This window comes from Aptenodytes patagonicus, chromosome 11, assembly GCF_965638725.1.
Source record: "Aptenodytes patagonicus chromosome 11, bAptPat1.pri.cur, whole genome shotgun sequence".
In the NCBI taxonomy this organism is placed as follows: domain Eukaryota; kingdom Metazoa; phylum Chordata; class Aves; order Sphenisciformes; family Spheniscidae; genus Aptenodytes; species Aptenodytes patagonicus.
This window is the reverse complement of record NC_134959.1, coordinates 4,119,451-4,138,011: the sequence shown is the minus strand read 5'-3', so window position 1 is coordinate 4,138,011 and position 18,561 is coordinate 4,119,451. Positions and strand designations below refer to the sequence as shown.

General features: G+C 43.9%; 1 protein-coding gene across 3 annotated transcripts; it reads left to right on the top strand.

The window, feature by feature from the left end:
- The first annotated feature begins 4 nt into the window (after positions 1–4).
- WFDC1 (WAP four-disulfide core domain 1) lies at positions 5–16,958 on the top strand. Of its 3 annotated transcripts, XM_076349037.1 has the most exons (8): positions 8–567; positions 1,083–1,159; positions 8,361–8,556; positions 9,152–9,235; positions 10,943–11,083; positions 12,304–12,345; positions 13,198–13,272; positions 14,209–16,958. In XM_076349037.1, the coding sequence occupies exons 1-7, from the start codon at positions 471–473 to the stop codon at positions 13,254–13,256; spliced, it is 696 nt and encodes a 231-aa protein (XP_076205152.1). In that variant the 5' UTR covers positions 8–470; the 3' UTR covers positions 13,257–13,272; positions 14,209–16,958. The 3 variants fall into 3 exon arrangements, with proteins under 3 accessions (XP_076205154.1, XP_076205152.1, XP_076205153.1); XM_076349039.1 differs by lacking the exon at positions 9,152–9,235 and having other exon boundaries at positions 5–567; XM_076349038.1 differs by lacking the exon at positions 8–567 and having other exon boundaries at positions 579–1,159.
- The last annotated feature ends 1,603 nt before the right edge of the window (positions 16,959–18,561 follow it).

Sequence of the window (18,561 nt, the reverse complement as noted above, 5' to 3'; positions counted from 1 at the left end):
AAGTATAAGCATGCATACATATACATATGTATATACGTATCTATACTCATGTATATGTAACAGTTGCCCTGTTCTCATACTTTTTATTTGGCACCTGCCTCTGTCCCCGTCCCAGGCAGGATGCTGGGATGCTTTCAGCCTGATTTCATAAGTCCATTCTTGTCCTTCAGGCACTTGGGTGCCTGAATGTCCATGTAGGTGTCTAATACCCCACGTCCAGTCTCTCTGTCTCTCCCATTGTCAGGCACAACCTGACTCACGTCCCCTTCCTCACTTTCCATTTGGTCATGTCATTTCTAAACCACCTTCCTTCCCTATTCCCCACCCATGCGTATGGATTTATTTTTCCCCAATGGCCACGTCTTCCCCTTCTTTGAAATCATTTGCAGAAAGCTAACGTCAGCTTGGTTTAATTAAAGCCCCTGCATGTTTATCATGTCTTTAAATCATTTCCTTCAAGCAATCTTCATATGAAGTTATCGCTTTGTCAAAACGTGATCCAAACCCACGGCTCAGGGCACAGTGGGAAGCACACAAAGGGAGATCCGAGGAGCTTGGAAAGTTTGGGTGAGCTGTTTGCTAGAAGCTGCCGAGCCCACCCCTCCAAGACCTTTATTTCCCCCTGCGGCAGCTGTCATCTGATCCCACGCTTTGGCTTTGAATGGGGCTCTCTGAGGATGCCAGATGTTGGGAACAAAGGTCTAAAAATAATCTTTCCAAATAATCTTCCCATCTATCATTCAAGGAGAGCATGTGCTTTGTGTGAACATGTGAGCCGAGAACCTGATCTAACTTTGAGTAAAGAAGTTCAACAGCAGCTCCTTGCTTCTGCTTGTGGGCTCCTTTTTTTTTTCCCCCCTTTCCCTTCCCAGAAGCTGCGCAGCGAAAAGCAGCTCTCACCAGCGATCAGCCCTCGCTCTCCCTCCCTCCCCGTCTCCCTCCCTCCTTGCCAAGACTCTGAATCGTCTGGATCCCGAAAGCCAGGCTCCTTATTTCATCTCTCCTTGGGAAAATGGATTCCAGGGTGCTGTCAGAGATGCATTTCTGTAAAAAGATTTTCACTGCAGCCTTGTGTGTCTTAGTTTTGCTGCCAGATTCGGGCTGTGCAAGGAATCTCTGGAAGCGTGCTCTACATCTGAAAATGACGGAGAAATATGATGTGAGTAAACTGTGGTGGGGTGATTTTGGGGGAGCTGGATATGCTCACTGTGAAAGGGGAGTTGTCTTTACGTGTGTGTATCATTTTAGAATAAGAAGCATTTGAATCCCCAGGCTGCCTCTTTATAAAAGGGTTGCATTAAGTTTCCCAGGCTGTACTAAACTTTTGCCACCTAGCTGCTGCAGTGGGAAACTTGTAAAGCACGCTTGGAACAGTGAGAAGACATGGGTACGGCAGCCGTCACTGCTTTTCCTAGAAACTTCATAGGGCAGCAAGCGAAGCGTGAACGGGGAGAAGGGGAATGCAAAACCTATGTGTCTGGGGATAGATTTAGTGAAGATAATGTTATTCATTGGTTAGAGCAGGGAGGAGGGTTCCCTGCCCAGTGCCTCCACTGCTTTTTGGGGTAACTTTGGGTAAATGTCTCCAACTCCTAGTGATAATGTGTACTAGAGGGATGGTGGCATTGCCCAGGGTTTTGTGAATCACTGGAGCACAGAGACCTCCAGCTCCACAGTGTCAGAGTAACGTGCCGATCGCACGTTAAGCCACCTTCTCATCCTTAAGCCATCACAAGTAAGAACAAACCAGGGAAGGGCAGAAGACTTGCTGTGCAAGAAAACAGCATGGAGCTGCAGAGGCTGCAGTGTCCCCTGCGTGCCCAGGGAGTGCTGGAGCACTTGCTGTGCCTGCCCAGTGTGTTAGAGGGGAAAAAGAGCCAGGCGGTTATTCGCCAGTGGGGTACTGAGCGCAACCACTGTTTCCAGATCTGCGGTGGTACTTAGAGCAGTACTGGAACTGAAACTGAAGCAGCAACAAGTTATTGTATTGAGTATTGTACAAGTATTGAGGGGTCTGGAGAACAAGTCTTATGAGGAGCGGCTGAGGGAACTGGGACTGTTCAGCCTGGAGAAAAGGAGGCTGAGGGGAGACCTCATCGCTCTCTACAACTACCTGAAAGGAGGTTGTAGCGAGGTGGGTGTTGGTCTTTTCTCCGAAGTAACAAGCGATAGGACGAGAGGAAATGGCCTCAAGTTGCGGCAGGGGAGGTTTAGATTGGATGTAAGGAAAAATGTCTTTACTGAAAGAGTGGTGAAACATTGGAACAGGCTGCCCAGGGAAGTGGTGGAGTCCCCATCCCTGGAGGTATTTAAAAGACGTGTAGATGAGGCGCTTAGGGACATGGTTTAGTGGGCATGGTGATGTTGGGTTGACGGTTGGACTCGATGATCTTAGAGGTCTTTTCCAACCTCAATGATTCTATGATTCTATGATTCTATGATTGTGAGTGGAGAAAAGGATGGTGCTGGGTCTTGTTCTGGTGTGTCTGGGCCAAAAGGCTGTTAGAGATGGGCATGGAGGAAATTTAAAAAAAAAGGAAAATAATTTGATAGCTTGACTTTCAGGACCTGCTGTTTAGAAAGAAAAAAAATTTGAATTTGAAGTTTTTACTTGCTCCATTAAAGTCCCCTTAGAAGCCAGCACTGACCCAAGGCTTCTGCCCCTTGAATCGCCTAGGTGGAAGCCCCAGCCAGTCTGTTTTCTCATGCTCGGGTTTGATTGCATCTTCCAGCCATTGCATGTGCATAAACAGCTCCTTGGTGTCACAGGGGGATTCCTCCACCTGTTTTCTGCAGCCACATATAAAAGCTTTTAATTTAAAATGGATGCTTCTTTGCCCATGTCCTCTAGAGTGATGTTTGGGGACAGCTAAATTTGGTTTGTGTGATTGCTGACTCAGAAATATGGTGCTCTTGTCTCCTTGAAATTTTCCAGAAAACATTGTGCTAATATTTGAATATTGTTTGAAAGGCACTCCAGTATTTTACAATAAGAAATTTTCTTCATTGTAGCCTCCCTCGGGACAGGGTATCATCTGGTTTGCACTTTAATTGGAAAATGGTGACCTGAAGAGCTGTGTTTCCTGCAAAATCACTCACTGGAAAGTGTATTTATTAGTATGTTCTTCTGTCATATTTCAATGCAAAGCTCAAATTCAGTAGGAGCTATGAAGTAAATGACCCAGAGAGATAGGAGTCAGGAGTAGAACAAGAATTTACATGTTGATCTTCAGATAACGTGCTCTGTAGAGGCACAGAGCCCACTCCCCTGAGGATATATCCTCTTCTTTCAATCTGCAGTTCTTCAAAGGACTGTTTTTTCTGGCAGCCGTGAATCCAGGTGCTCCTGATCTGGCAAGCTCAGCTAGAATTGCTCATATTGACAGAAACATCTTATCTAGGGAAAACAGAAAATGCTTTTCTTTTTCCTTCCTCTCAAAGCCTTGGAAGGAGGAAGGCGTCCACTCTCCATCCTCATCCACCAAGAGTCTGTTTTGGCAGCCCCTCTTGTTTCTCAGAGAGATGCTTTCTTTTCTATCAAATGCTGCATGCTCCCTACAGTTTGAAAATCAGAGGCTGTGGGTGGAACAGTTGATTTGTGAGTCACTTGGATAGAGGGGTAACAGTTGGAGGTGCTCACGGCAACATGCAGCCGTACAGGAGATGGGCCATAGACATCCCTGTGGGACCCCCAGAAGGACACAGGCAAGGTCTGTAGAGGGAAGAGGCGGTGAGGGGTAGGGAGATGACTGAGAGTGATGTTTTCTGAGTCCAAAAAATCTGAGTCCACAGTAAGAGCAATGCATCCACCGAACTGCTGGCTGCAGAATGACGAGCAGGTGTTATGATGAGGAGCTGGCTTGAGGTCCGGCCAGGAGTCTTTCATTAAGGACTCTGGGGAAGGGTGCTGGTTGGCAAGGAGGGGTCAAGTGGGAATGGAGGAAGGAGAAAGAGGAGAGGGAATGCAGTGAGAAGAAAAAAATGGCAGTCAGTGGGATGGAGGAGCTGGGCTTCCAGCTTTTAGCAAATCCATGTATTTTACAGCCAGCGGGACGCTCGTCAAGTTTGCTGATGTGCAGCTGGTATTCTGCAGCCCCCACACAGGCTGTGGACTGTTCCCAAAGGGCAGAGGGAGGGAGCTACCTGGGGGTGCTCTTCAATTCCTTATCAAGACACCCACATGTCTGTTGGAAAAACCTGGGGCAGTCTTGATTTTATTCCAGTGTCAACTGTATCAAGCATTTTAGAAAAAAATCCAGCCTTCTTTTAAAGATTTCCAGAAATGAAGAATTCCTTGCAGCTGCTGTAATGTTCTTCCAACAATTTATTTACCCTCCAGCTAGCTGTCGTAAATCAACACTGAGATACCCTCTTCGTCTACCAGATTAGCACATCTCCCATGGGAGCTCTGTCCCGCGTTTGCCTCAGAGTAACGTATGAGCAGAGCAGCCTTCAGCCTCCCCTTTGGAACCTGCATGCGCACATACAAGCCTTGCACTGTAGTCTCTGCTTCCAGTCGTCTAATCGCTATTGTGCATCTTCTTTGAGCCCACCCTAATTTTGCAATAATCTTCCAGTACTGCAGACACCAGAACCAAAACTACTAACCCAGAGTCAGTAGCAGGAGAATATTATTCCTATTGTTTTGGTCTTGTCCTTCAGATTATTTAACCCTCCTTCAGTCTGATATTTGCAACTTTGATCACTGATGATCTGGGTTTTTCCAGGTCTTTGACAGAAATATTGGAGGGCTCTAAATTCCTCCAGACTGTGTATTGTTTCAGAGGAAAGGTGGTTTATGCCCAGTGTTTGGAAATACCTGCCAGGGGCAGAACTGGTGACCGGAGGCTGGGCATAAACCTCACGCGTGATCTCGGGGGTGGCCATGCAGAATACGAATTAGCAGAGAATTGTGCTTTGACACAAGCCCAGGGTCTAGTTTCAGGCACAAAAAATAGAACAGATCTGGGATTTTTTGGAGGCAGGCGGCATCCCACAGTTACTGTAGAAAATATGGGTGGAAAGTGAGTGATTGCATTCAGGTTTTTCCTAGTCGTCTTTACTGACCTCCAGGGTTCCTCGGCTGAACTCTGAACTTTTCCCCTTACTTTCTTTCTGTATATCTCTAAGGCAGATACTGTCATTAAAATGATTTAATAAGTCTCCATGGGAAACAGCAATTTGCCTCCTGCATTGAAAAATATTCTTAAAAGAAATTTTGACTGTTGTCACAATCTGTAAAAATAATAAATCCGAGCTATGCTCAGAGCCGAACTGTGAATCCTGGGAGAGCTTTTAAAAAGGCCTTGTAACTCATACCTGGAGACATCCTTAACCAGGCTATTTTGGGAATGAGGGAATCCTGTTTCCCACTGGGAAGGTTTATGCATATATAAACCAGTGGCAATGGTTTTATTAGATCAAATGCACAAAAAATATTTTTTTGGCCATGAGGTTTTGAAAGAAAGGGGTTCAGAGCAATAGGTGAACAGAGAAAATGGGCAGGGAGGTCATGAAGTACAAAGTTATTTGGCTAAAAATGTTGTATTGTTCCCAAATGGAAATCTCATTCATTGAGCCAACTGTTCATTGCAATTTTGGCTTCTTGGTTTCTGAATCATCTGTGAAGCAACTGCAGTAATTGTTTGGGGTTTTGGTTTTTTTCTCATGTATCCATTATTTGCCAGTATTATTTTTCAGTCTGCAGCTGACATTTCAAATAATAGAATAGTAAACTGTGAGCTTCCCAGATGAATGCTCCCTCCAACAAGGAGACCTGTTAAATGTTTGGAACTGCATAGATTTACTATTAAATGCTCTCTTATATCCCAAAATTATACTTGGTCCAAGCATTTTCTCTATTTAAAATCCAACAGCAGCAAAAAAAGTTGAACTTGCAATATCTTCAATTTAAAAGCACATTATTTCAAAGCTGGATATTTATGGCCTCAAGTTGCACCAAGGGAGGTTTAGATCAGACGTGAGGAAAAATGTCTTTACTGAAAGAGTGGTTAAACGTTGGAACAGGCTGCCCAGGGAAGTGGTGGAGTCCCCATCCCTGGAGGTATTTAAAAGACGAGTAGATGAGGCGCTTAGGGACATGGTTTAGTGGGCATGGTGGTGTTGGGTCGACGGTTGGACTCGATGATCTTAGAGGTCTTTTCCAACCTCAATGATTCTATGATTCTATGATTCTATGGAGTGTTTTCAGCTTCTGAGGAATGGGATGATGCGATAGCTTACACCTTGTTTTACACTTTAACATTGAAAACATCATCAAAATTAGGAAATATTTTTTGTCAAGCCTATTTTGTGGTTCAAAGAGCCTATCAATTCATGGGTTAACAACCTCACAGAAGGGTTTTTGAGCAGTTTCTTGTTCACTGAATGGAAACAACTGAAGAAAAAGCAGAAGAAAATTGTTTATTGATATTGAGAACAGGGCAGGCTGATACTGGGAACAGGGAAGGATATTGTCGTTTGTGGAAATACTAGGAAGTCTCTGTCTCTCACACACAGACACAAACACACACATTATTTAACCAGTTATAGATATAACCAGGATGTGGATTTTCTTTAACATACACCCTGTAACAGAAATTAAAACTTTTAATCATCCTGCCTTTTCTCTAAACTTCTACATTGGCTGACACTCAATCCCTGTGCAACCAGGCAGCGGAGAAACTTTGCTGCTCTCCATTTCCCCCTAGCTATGGCTCAAAGAACGGAGGTCAGCTTTGGTGTAAAAACCACCACCTTGTCGATACGATTCTACGCTATGTACAATATGGAAGTAAAATTTCTCACATCAGTACCACAAACAATGTGCATCGGTATTTCTTTTGGTGTCCCTTGGGATTGCCTTCATTCTCTACATTACAAATTATCCCAAGGGAGTGAAGATGATATTGTTTTCACCGTTACTGATAACTGATTGCTGCTCGATCACAGGTAGCAGCAGAGGCCGTGCGGGCCAGCGGTCAGTCCCCAGGGCAATGGACCTCCTGGGGCCTCTCCTTGGCCATTTTTTTGGACAGTACATGTGGGGACATGCTGTTTCGCAAAGGCACACATGCTCCACAGAAGCCATCGGGAGGTTTCAACAATGAGGATGTAGCAGCATGTAGGTAAAGAGGGATATTAGTCTCACCACAAATTTCTCCATAGCCTGATGGTGAAATTTCCTGGAGACCCCCTTGGGCACAGTTGCACCATGTTGTTTCTTGGAAGAACTCCCCAGTTGTTCATCACTGATTTCGTAACACAACAGTGATCGGGCCAAGTATACGTAGGACTCAAACTCAACAGCCTGCTAGCGAGTGCATGGCAGCACTCACTTCGTACCTCTGGCTAGATGCTGATCTCTTTTAAAAGTGCAAATCCAGAATCCATCTTTTGATTTGATTAGAGCTTATTAATGTTTGTTAATAAATCTGAGAACTGATTGCCCTTTCTGAGTACTTTATGCTGCTGTGGGGACCTGAGCTCAAGCCCAGAGAGGAGTAGTTTAGCCATAGGTGAGAAAGGAGTGGGCTCGGGTGATTCACCTCTCTGTTGGAGGGACTTGGCTTGTTTCTAAAATGCCACCAGCATGAATAATATCTGAATGCTGCCTCTTATAAATGCTTTTGCTAAAATCCTGTGCCTGTTAATCCACTTTAAATCTCCCTTGTCCTTTCTGTGTGCAATGAGCAGCTGGCCTGCTTTCTGCTATAGTCAAGCACAGCCTCATTTTCTTTGGGATTAAACTGACATCACCCGCACAGATCTCAGATCATCTCATGTTTTTGAAATGGTCGCTAATTCAACAACCCAGGACCCCACAGTGGATAAGCTTGAAAAACTCCCCTGTAAGTTCTGGTCCAGAAGAAGGTGATGAAGGTAGAAGGAGCCTATTGAGGAGACAGGTGCTACCTGGGACATTAGTTCCAGGTCCCATTTGGGGACGTAACCTCAAAACAATACAGTGTCATCATTTCCACTGCTTTACTATCAAAGTGTTTCGGCATGCTTGTCATGAGGATGCCTGGAGTCTTTCTCTCTGTTTCCCAGACAAGTATAAAAGACTTTAAAGGATTTTTTTTTTTTTACCTCCTCATTGTCATTACAACAACCTTAATTATAAAATGAGTTCCACACAATAATTTGGTGGTTTGGTGTTTCCAAAGCAGTGTGCTAAGGTGGTCATATAGCGCTCTCTTCAGTGTGCTGAAGACAGGGCTGGGGGAGCTGAACAGTTAATTCTCCTCTGTAATGAATACTTGAAAACCACTTTGAAAATCCCTCTTCTGTTTCGACTGATGGGATGTTTGGTATTCACCTTATGCCAAACCTTTGTTTCCTTTTCTTTTCTTTGCAAGGATTATGAGTACCCTCTTCATTCTCACAGTTCGCACTACCAGAAGAACGACCGCTGCCCCCCACCGCCCCAGACTTTGCCTGACCGAGCCTGCGAGGTGCCCAGCTGCCGGTCGGATTCAGAGTGTGAAAGGCACAAGCGCTGCTGCTATAACGGGTGCATCTATGCCTGCCTGGAATCTGTGCAGCCACCGCCAGGTAGAGTGGACCCAGCAATCAAATTATGGCAGAGAGAAGCATGCAGAAATCATGGTAGTCACCCCCATGTGCTTTGGGTCTCAGGTGGGAGGCACAGTTTGAGCGTGAGTTGAGGATAAAGCTTCGGTTCCACACTTCTGATTTCTGGGATGATTGCTGAATTAAGAAATTATCCAAGGTCAGCTGGTGTGGCAAAATTTCCACCAGCACAAATGGTAGAAATCATTTGAGGCCAGTTCTTTTCCTGGGATTATATATTCAGGAAAAGAAGTAATCCCAACCTGAATTAGTGCTCACAGAAGCCAGGCAGCCATCTCATCTGATCCATGCCATGGGAATGGAGGATGGGAAACAACAGCTGCTTTGGCCCTTGCGACACCAGGTTCCTGGGGCCCTGGATAACATCCATGGCTCTCTTGCCACTGGGACAACAATAGCATGAATACAAGTATCTTGCTGAAAACTCAAATCCATCCTTCAGGAGCCTGGCAGCCTTGTCACTGGCTGTTAGAGGAAGTCTGTGACTTTTCCATAACTGTGCCCCCTATGGCTACTCCACCTTGACTCTGTCATTTCTTGTTTCTGTCTTTCACAGTTTTAGACTGGTTGGTTCAGCCCAAACCCCGCTGGCTGGGAGGCAATGGGTGGCTTTTGGATGGCCCAGAGGAAGTCTTACAGGGTACAGTACATTTCACTGTCTTCTCTGTCAGATCGGTAATTATACCAAAGGCACTAAATAATATATTCATCATACACAGGGCCTGCCGGGGTTGTTGAGATGCTGGGGCTACAGGTATTTGTCTGGAGTGTCCGTAGGAATAACGCTGTGTTGTGCAGGGGGCTAGTTTCTGGTGCAGTAAATCGGTTGCTTTTTATGGATATGGCTTATCCAGCAGAGCACTAGGAATACTGCAGGGAACTGGCTTTGTATCCATTCTTGAAATAAGTAGAAATATGTAATTTTTTAGAAAAAGGCTTTGTCAGCATACACAGATTTTCTGCCAGCTGCCTGATAGACTGTGGGCAGACTTGGATTAGGAGGTCTCTTAATCCGGAGTGGCCTCACTGCACAGATGCCTTGGGCTGGGGCTTTCAAGTCTGAAGGCTGCTTTGAACAAGAGCCCTGGCAAACTGCTGCAGAGTTGTGTCAAGCTGACGTGGAGCTGGGAGCATCTAAGCTTGGGGACTGCTAATGAGATTGGGCTTCTCAGGTTAATTCCATAGAGAAAGGTCCTTTAATTTATTTTTTCCAATACCTCAAAGTGAAACAAAGAGGGAGTGGGGAGGTGGGAAGAGAAGTTTTCTTCTACAAGACATCCCCAGGTGTATGTATGCCTGAAGTTCTTAATTTCTTCATGGAAAGGCTATTCCAGCTTTTGATCAGCTTTAGTCAGACACAGGTAGTGCCAATAAATTACCCTTTTTGGTCTTACGCAGATGCTATCAGACTCACCGAATTCTCATCTATTATGGAAACTCCTAGTTCTTCAAGAGAAAATTCTGCCTCCAGCTCATTGGAGTTGCACTGCTAGAAATAAGATAAAATAGGTTCCTCCTCATCCATTCCTGTCATGCTAATATTATTTGTTCTTATCTTAACACCTTCATCTCAGCTTGAGGGAGTAATTAGTGAAGTAAGAACCATCAGTCATGGCATGACAATTACAGCAGAGGTCCTTGATATTAAAATCCTGGCAAATGAAAGGGTGGAGTGTCCCTGCATAGTCTGTACATTTAATGGACACAACCACTGCCTATAAGTCCTGCTTTACTTTCTTATTCTGCTCTGCACTTGTTGAAAATCCAGGGTCAAGACGGTTAAAGTCTCCATTGGTAACAAGGGGTGGTACTGCCTTACTCCATAGTGAGTCACATCTGAGGTTTAAATTCATCGGTAAGGTAGTGGGTGTGGAGCAAAGAACAAAGCAGCAAGCTGCCAGCTTCCTGGTCATGTTTCCCCGATTCCTCACCCACCCAGCCCGAAACACTGGCTGGAACAGACTTATGGCTGCTTGGAGGAAGAAGGCGCACGGAGGAACAACCCATCAGTGCGAGCATGGTGGTCAGTGGTGGTCTGTCTTCACTGTTCTCCAGCCCTCGCACAGAGCCTGCACAACAGGCTCTGGGGAGGGCGTCGTTACAGGTAATCGGGCTGACCTGCACTCCCCATATAGGGCTAGACACATAAGTTTTTGTGTAAGGTGTGAACTGGATCACCTGCTCTGCCAGGCTTCTTTGGAGGTGTTAGCTCCTTGGTACCCTTGCATGGGAAGTAGTCTGAGATCCTGTCTGGGAGGAGATACAGAAGAAGGTGGCCGTGTTGTCATATTTTGGTTACCTGTGGGTGTTAAAGCCGTGATTTATGACCTGCAGGCTTCTTTTGCAGCTGAGGCCTGCAGTACCACTGAGGATGGAGATGAGCCTCTGCATTGCCCCACAGGCTATGAATGCCATATCATCAACCCGGGTAACATGGCTGAAGGGATCCCTAACAGGGGCCAGTGCATCAAGCTCCGTGGAAATCCAGGTCAGTTGACCGCAAATCTCCCTTCCTTTCTTGTTCTGTCATGCAAACACCAGTAAGGGACGGTGCGCTCTCACTGGCTTTGGTGGAGATCTGCTGGTACGTCTGCTCTCATGGGCTTCCTAGGTTTTCTGGGCAGCCCAAGGCCCCAAGGCAGTGTGTGACAGCTGGGCTGGGAGACAGTCCCCCCTCTGCAGCAATCTCAGGTCTCTAATGCTCTTGATGTTGGCTGAGCTGTGTGAAATACCCAAAGCAGGGGACACAGTTCTTGTTTGCTCTGTATGCCAGTGTCCTCTGGGATTGTGTAAGCAGAGCAGGTAGTAACCTGCATATGCCATTATTACGCAGCACAAAAAAATAGAAATGTTTATATATTACTACACACTTAACTAAGAAATATGAGTTTCAAATCCCAGTTTTGACTTACGACTTTGCTTTCTGCATCCAAAACATTGTTTCCTTTATTCTGCTGACACATTTGCTCAATAAAGGAACTTACAGAGGCCAAGCTATTTTCCAGGAAAGCTCGTAACATGTCTAGGTATGTGTAACTTCATTGAATAGTAGGATATGTATGTCTGCACTGGGCTACAAATCATCTCAGTGTAGAGACATGAGACATCAGTTTTGCCATTTCATCACTGTAAAAGCCAGGGGAAGCATCAAACCAGATCCCTGAACTGCTTCCATAAAAGACTAAGATTTTTTCCAGGGCTTTTTGATCATCTCTTTTATTCTTTTATAACTTTTTCTTTAATAACATCCGTAGTAACTAAGGTAATGTATAGCTGTTTGGTTCTTAGACACGAGGTATTTCTAAGAGCTTAAATAATTATATAAATGGTAAACAGAAAAACCTAGCTGAAACTTGAATTATATAAAACACTAATAGATGGTCTGAAACTTTACCCAAATTTTCTTTTGAGAAAGTCTGTGATTCCTTGACTCACAGCTACTGAAAAGAACATAACATGCTAGTGGCCAGCAGTTAACCACTCTCAGGGAAAGTGAGTTTTGTCCACATAGTTCAATAATCTAAACAGTTTTATAAGAGGTTTATAGCAGCCTACACTACTTCAGCTACACAGATCTTTTATTTTCCTGTTTGTGAGGTCATTATTTCCATATGTATAACTTCTCTTTGCTGTACACAGAAGGTTGGAGTTTAACACAAAGAATGAAGGCTGACGAGATATGTTCTCATTACGTACCTTCTTTTTCAGATGGACGCAACCTGAGGCATAAATATTACAAGGAATATTTTGGTAAGCCACTGGCATTAAGTGTTTGCTATTATTAAGCTTTATAGTTATTGCATTGCTTACAAGGAATTTGCTGCTTATGAAATGAAGGTTTGTAGATAGCAAAAAGAGATTCTTTAGCCTCAACTCTCTACGCCTTGGTCAAAAGATCTTATTTTAAGTTCTGCAATGCCCTGACTGCGGACTCTTGAGAATCAGTATCTCCAGTTGTGACACAATGTGCTAAATGATGCAGCCTTCTGCCAGGGGTTCCCACCCAAGGGGTGAGAAACACCCAATCCAATAACCTTTTGTTATTTTTAGGTATATTTTTGGAGCTTTGCTCATGGCCCAGGGCTCCTTGCAGATGGACATAGAACTCTGTCAAAAGCAGGGTCTTTTGCCAGGAGCTTGTATTGTGGTATGTGATAAGAGATGACTGGAGCCCAGTGAATGAGTCCCTTGTTGTTATCTGCAACCACAGGAGGTGTCAGGTCCCTTGCACAAATTGATAGATATGTGTCTCAAAGAAAGCAGGAGGATCTTCCAGAAGATCTCTTTTCTCATGGCTTCAAAGCTCCTGGTTTCTGCTAACTCTTAGATCTAGAGGGGGACAGTCAGATCAGATTGGAAGTGATATTCAGATATAACTAGACAACATCTTTGATATGATAAGATTTACGAACAGCCAAATTTGGCCAGTATAGCTGATAAAACTATGAAAGGATTTCCTTTCCTCTGTCCAGTGAGCTATCGCAGCTCCCCCAGAGAACTGCTAAATAATGAGACCGGTAAAACTGTACTGTGTAGAGAATCTTGAGAAAACATTTGCCAAAGACTAACTTAAAATCTAACTTGCTGATATTTGTTTTACAGGGAGCAATTCCAACAATGTGGTCGGCTATGTGAAAAACCAGCAGAAGCATTTAGGCTAATCAAAGGTGTGCCTGGGTAAGTGTCCTGTGAATAAAGGGAAAGCTGGGTGAAAATAGTCGGTGCTTAGTATGCAATTATTTAAAGAAATGGTTGTTGGAGGGTGAAATTACCTGTCATCAAAACGCCAGTGTAAGGACAGCACCTTAAAACTATGTACAGGTGCATACCGCAGGCTCCATGAAACACCTATGCCGACAAATAGATGGTGCTGTAAAAGTATCCTGAGAACCTGTGGCACTGGAGATTGAGCTCTGCAAACTGTCCATGGAGAATTCAATCTTTCCCAACGCTTACTTTCCCCCTCCCACTTTTTATTCTAATTTCACAAGATGCACCTGATTTCTTTGAAGAACCTTTGCCTCGTGGGCGTTTAGAGGATGGAGTGATTTTCAGGACGAATAATAAATGCTGCAAAACTTTGTGTGCCTTAAGACACTAAACTTTATGTTTAGGGGCTTCTTCTAATGCAGGTATAACTGCTCCTGCAAGACAAATTAAAAAGCTCTTTATTCTGGACTGATTGCAGTAAGGGTCAGTCTTGGAAATACTTAGGCATATGGGTGATTTTGTGGGGTAACTTTATGTGTGTGAACAGTTGCACTGAACAGTGTGACCCACTCATGTGAGTAAACGTGCTTGTATCCGGCCAGAGTGAAGCCAACTGAAAAAGCTCCAATCATTTTATCAGGCTTTGAATTAGGCAAGAATGACAATATTTATTATACCAAAGGTTCTGTCCCAGGATGGTTTTCTCAACACTTTCAGCTTCACTTTAAAACTAACTTGAGTTTAACCGGCAGTTATGCAAACAAAGCAGTTCAGTGTGTCTTTTATGTACCTACGTCAGGCTGACTGTTAAGATTACACAGCTACGTAAGGACAAGTTCTGTGCAAACTTCCCAGGAAGGATAAATATTTTAATTCTTTTTTTTTTGTTTGATTTTCACCCAGCTGGACCACTCTGTTAAGCAGCTGTCAAGGAATGCTTTACCCATCAGTTTTCTGTTTTGGAAGAATTCTGGTCCCAAACCTCCACGAGCCCGTCTCCAGCATTACCCTGATCCCTGCCCACCAGTGATAAAAAGTCTTCGCTGTTCAAGGAACAGGATGAGTCTAGATTTTAAGCCTATCAGCAGGGGGAGAAATGCGATCCCCTGAAAGAACCACGCCGTTTATCAGCTGCCCTTCTACCAATGAATTGTAAATACCTCTGAGCGGATCCCTATAAGCCACAGCGCCATTATCAGGCTGCTGGAACAGAGCCTGCCCTTTATGTGCATGTTATGTGACCGATCCGGATTCCATGACCATGAACATAACTCAGTATTATACAAATGAAGCGACGTCAGAATTGTACCTAAATATCATATCTAAGTTACATTAACATAGGCAAGAGTGTAAGACTAAAGAGGCTCTCTGGATCAAATCCAGTGCCTGCCTATCTCAAACAACTACTTTAAATAAGCCTTTTCATAAGTTTAAAGTTTGAAGAAACCTGCAGGTTTCTTCTTTTCCTATTTATACCTAGGGTTCACCAGGTTTGACACCCCATCTACAAGCCTAAACCTGAAATCTTAAGAATTTGAGGAACTCTGAGCTAGGAGCAAAACAGGTTCTATAAATTTTTTTTTAAAGTTACTTTCCTTTAGCTTCTCAGTCTGGTGAGCTGCAGATCGAGAGCAAATGATGGAATAGATTTCTTTCTACAATATCTAAGCAGACACACGTGCGTGCCAGTCTTTTTAAGTTGTTGTTTTTAGCCAGCACATTTAATACTCACAAAATGTAAATCCGCATTTTTGTACCTGCAAAACCTCAGCAAGAGGGCTGGAGTCTGGATTATTTGTTGCACATATTAGAAAAGAAAAATCAGGATAAATTTGTGTGATTAAAAGGATTATCTGGCAGATGGGCAACTGCTTTTTAGAAGTCCTGTACCTTTATGTTGACTGTCATAAATCCTTACGGTCAAGTTATTTGTATTTGGACCTTACAGCTTCTTTTGGCTGTTTAGCGTTATAAAATGGAAAACACATTTTCTATGAATGTTTTTCTTTTCTGTGGCAGTCCTAAAGGGACAGTTGCATTTCATTTTAACAAATCTGCCAGAATTGCTAGGCAAAAGAAGCCATGTTTGCTCCCTTGTTTAGTACGTGTCCCCATCTGCATGCATAAAATTAGCATTTTAATATGCAGAGTAGTAGCGGTGTATATAAATACCCAATTCACAAATACAAGTGCCTGCTTCCACCCACAAACTATGGGATTTTTTTCCACTCACCAAATGTTTTAAGCCAAAGCTAAGACGCCTATAAAACACTTGATCCTTTGCATACGACGTTTGCAGCTGGAGAGATGAAAGATGCCAAACTGCTCTTCTGTTTCCTATCATAAACAGGCACACTGCTCGGTGCTTTACAGAGCAAAGGAACAGATGAAGGGCTCCACATTTTCCTAAATATCTTCATTTGTTGAACTCCGTTCACTTCTTTGTGCCTTTGTTCCAAGTTCTAGGTATTAAATGCAACACCATATTCGGACAGATCTAGTTCTAGAATTTTATCATACACAACTTCATACAATGATGTCTTCTTAACTCCTGCTGGATGGACAGGAGTCCGTCCGTGTTTTCTAGTTCCAATCTCAGTTTAGGCCAGAAACTTGCCGCTTTGCCGCTGACACAACTTGACAACTTAAAGCAACACAGCTCATAATGAAAGTCTTGCTCCTGGGTGCTGCTCAGTGAAATGGGTTGATTTTTTTCAGCATTACTTGTTGCAGAAAAATCAAACTCTGATTAAATGAGCAAAGCCCTTCAATGGTTACTGCTAAGCCCCAAAGAGTGAATGCCAAATTGTTCTATTTTTAAATAAAAAATTCAGTGCCTAAAACCAGCAGAGGATCCAGTTGAAAAAAATGTCTTGAGCATTAACAAATTTGCAAGATTAAAACTTCAGATCTCAAGCTAATCTTGCAAAGGATCCAAAAATATGCTTAATTTGAGTGGACACATTCACTTCAGTGGCTGCTTTTTTGTAGCTACAAAAGCACATACCTGACCACCTTGCTGGATGGGATGGTAAAGATATTTTCTACTTGCAAAAGGAATTTTTAAAAAAGAATATTGACAAATTAATAATTTGTTGATGAATTTGTTTACTGGGTGTTATCAAAGACATCACCCTTCCTCATGGTGCTATAATGCTTGGGGTTTTTTTCAAGTTAATTCTTTTCAAGTTATCGATTGTCAAACTCAGAAACAAAAGCCACAGAAGAGACTTGTCTAAATGCTGTGTTTTCAACACTGACATCCATCACATGTTGAACCGAAAACACAGACCAAATGAGTTGTCCTCAGCTTGTCTTCTCTCCAAAGACAAATGGCTTAACAACAATCTTGTGAAGCACAGTAGGAAATCACTAATGTAGGTTGTTTTTAATGTTCCCATGTACACTTTAAAGCATGTTTGGTGCTATAATAAACTTTACATGTATCACTGTGTGCTAGCAATGCTCACGGCCTTGCAGATCCTCGAGCGCTGCCGGCGCTGCCAGTGGAGCTGCTCTGCCTTGCAGCAGCCGAGGATCTGCAGCAGCCCCAGGCAGACCCTTCCTGGTTTGTGCCCCTGGTGCTTAGACGTGTACGGGTTCTGCTACTTCGGTGCTCAATAAAAAGTGACCAGTATATTTTTCAACTCTGCCTAGTTTCCGTTGTGTGTTCTTGACATGCGCTTGGCTTCGAATTATGAAAAAAAGGACAAATCTTTTCAATTTTAGTTGGTGGAAGAGCTCAGAAAACATGGGCACAGGGAGGCAAAAGTCATTTTGTCCACTGGAAGGGAGGTGATAGACCCCCAAAACACATCTACCACCAGTGTCCCCTTTCAGAGGGGCCACCTTTGTGGGTCAGACGCTCACTCAGTTCTTGGCGCTTTCACTTCTATTGCCCAAAGAGGAGCTGATGGACAGTACTGTAAAGAGGATAGTGATGGTGACCCAAGTAGAAGGTGACCCTTTTATTTGACCAGGCATTTTCCTTCTTGATTCAGAGCTGTTGTTTGTTGCCGGATGGGTTTCAGCTGCCAGCTCAGGCGGTTTGCGCTGCACAAGCAGCTGCTCAGACAGCTTTGCAGGAGGCCAAGGCTTGCTCGAAGGGTGGAAAAGTAAACCAAGTCAGAGACCAGCGTTGGGCTGGTGCCCACTGCAGGATACCGGAGCTGAAAGAGGAGCCTGGCGCTGAGAGGTTGGGCTGCTGAGCCCTGCGTTTCCAGGAGCAGGCAAGACTTCACCATCCCACGAGCTCCACCCACACCAGTCTTGCTATACCTGCTCCTCAGGAGCAGGCAGGTGTCCTTCTGCATTGCTTCCCTTCTGCCCTGAAACCATAACAGGAGTCACAGAGAGAGAAACTGCCTCTAATTTGGCCAAGGAGGGAATAGCAGTGGGTTTCATTGCTTTGGAAATGTTTTCTGTGGGTTTTGAGAAGATGCCAGCTAGCACTAGGTGTCAGGGTAGCTCTTCAGTCTGGCAGTGAAGTCATCCTTGGGATCACTTGAACTTCTCATGGCAATGGTCATATGGCCTGTTTGGATGGGGAGATTACGGGATGTGCGTAACAACTTGGGCCTCCTGCTGTGAAGTGTGAGGTGGACTAAGTACCTTGGCTTTCAAGAGAAGGATCTATTTCATGAACACCACAAAATTATGTTTTGATTTCAACTTGTTTCCATGTTAATGCAAGCAAATATAGTTTCTGTTGATGTAGCTGGCTAAGGCTAACGGTCGTTGTGGAAAAAACTTTGTGTGACCTAAGGCATCATCTGCAGATGACACTGAAGTACTATCGGTGCATCCATGAACCCAACAGCTGGGATCAACAGAAGGACAAACATTATAATAGATCTTCAAGAAGTCAGGGGTCTGCGTTGAAACCACAGCGTGCATCTCTAGGTCAGCAATCTGCAGCAGTTGTAAATATGAGAATAATAAAAAAAAACGCTGTAATTTTAACATGCCTAGTTCAGAGCTCCATTAAGCTTTATGGTGCTTATTAACACTTATTAAGCAGAAGTGTTCTGGTTACCTTCAGGAAGCTGTTCCACAGTTTCATGAGCAGTGAAGAAGCCTACAAGGTTGAGACAACCCATAGCAGAGTCTTTGGAGACTGACAGTTTCTCTTTGCCCACTACATAGCAGGGATTTGTTCATATAGGGGGTTGTTCACTTCTCCCACCTCACACTGTCTACGTAGGCTAGAATTTTTCTCTGGAGGTGGTGTCAGGTGAGCATCAATTGTCTGTCTAT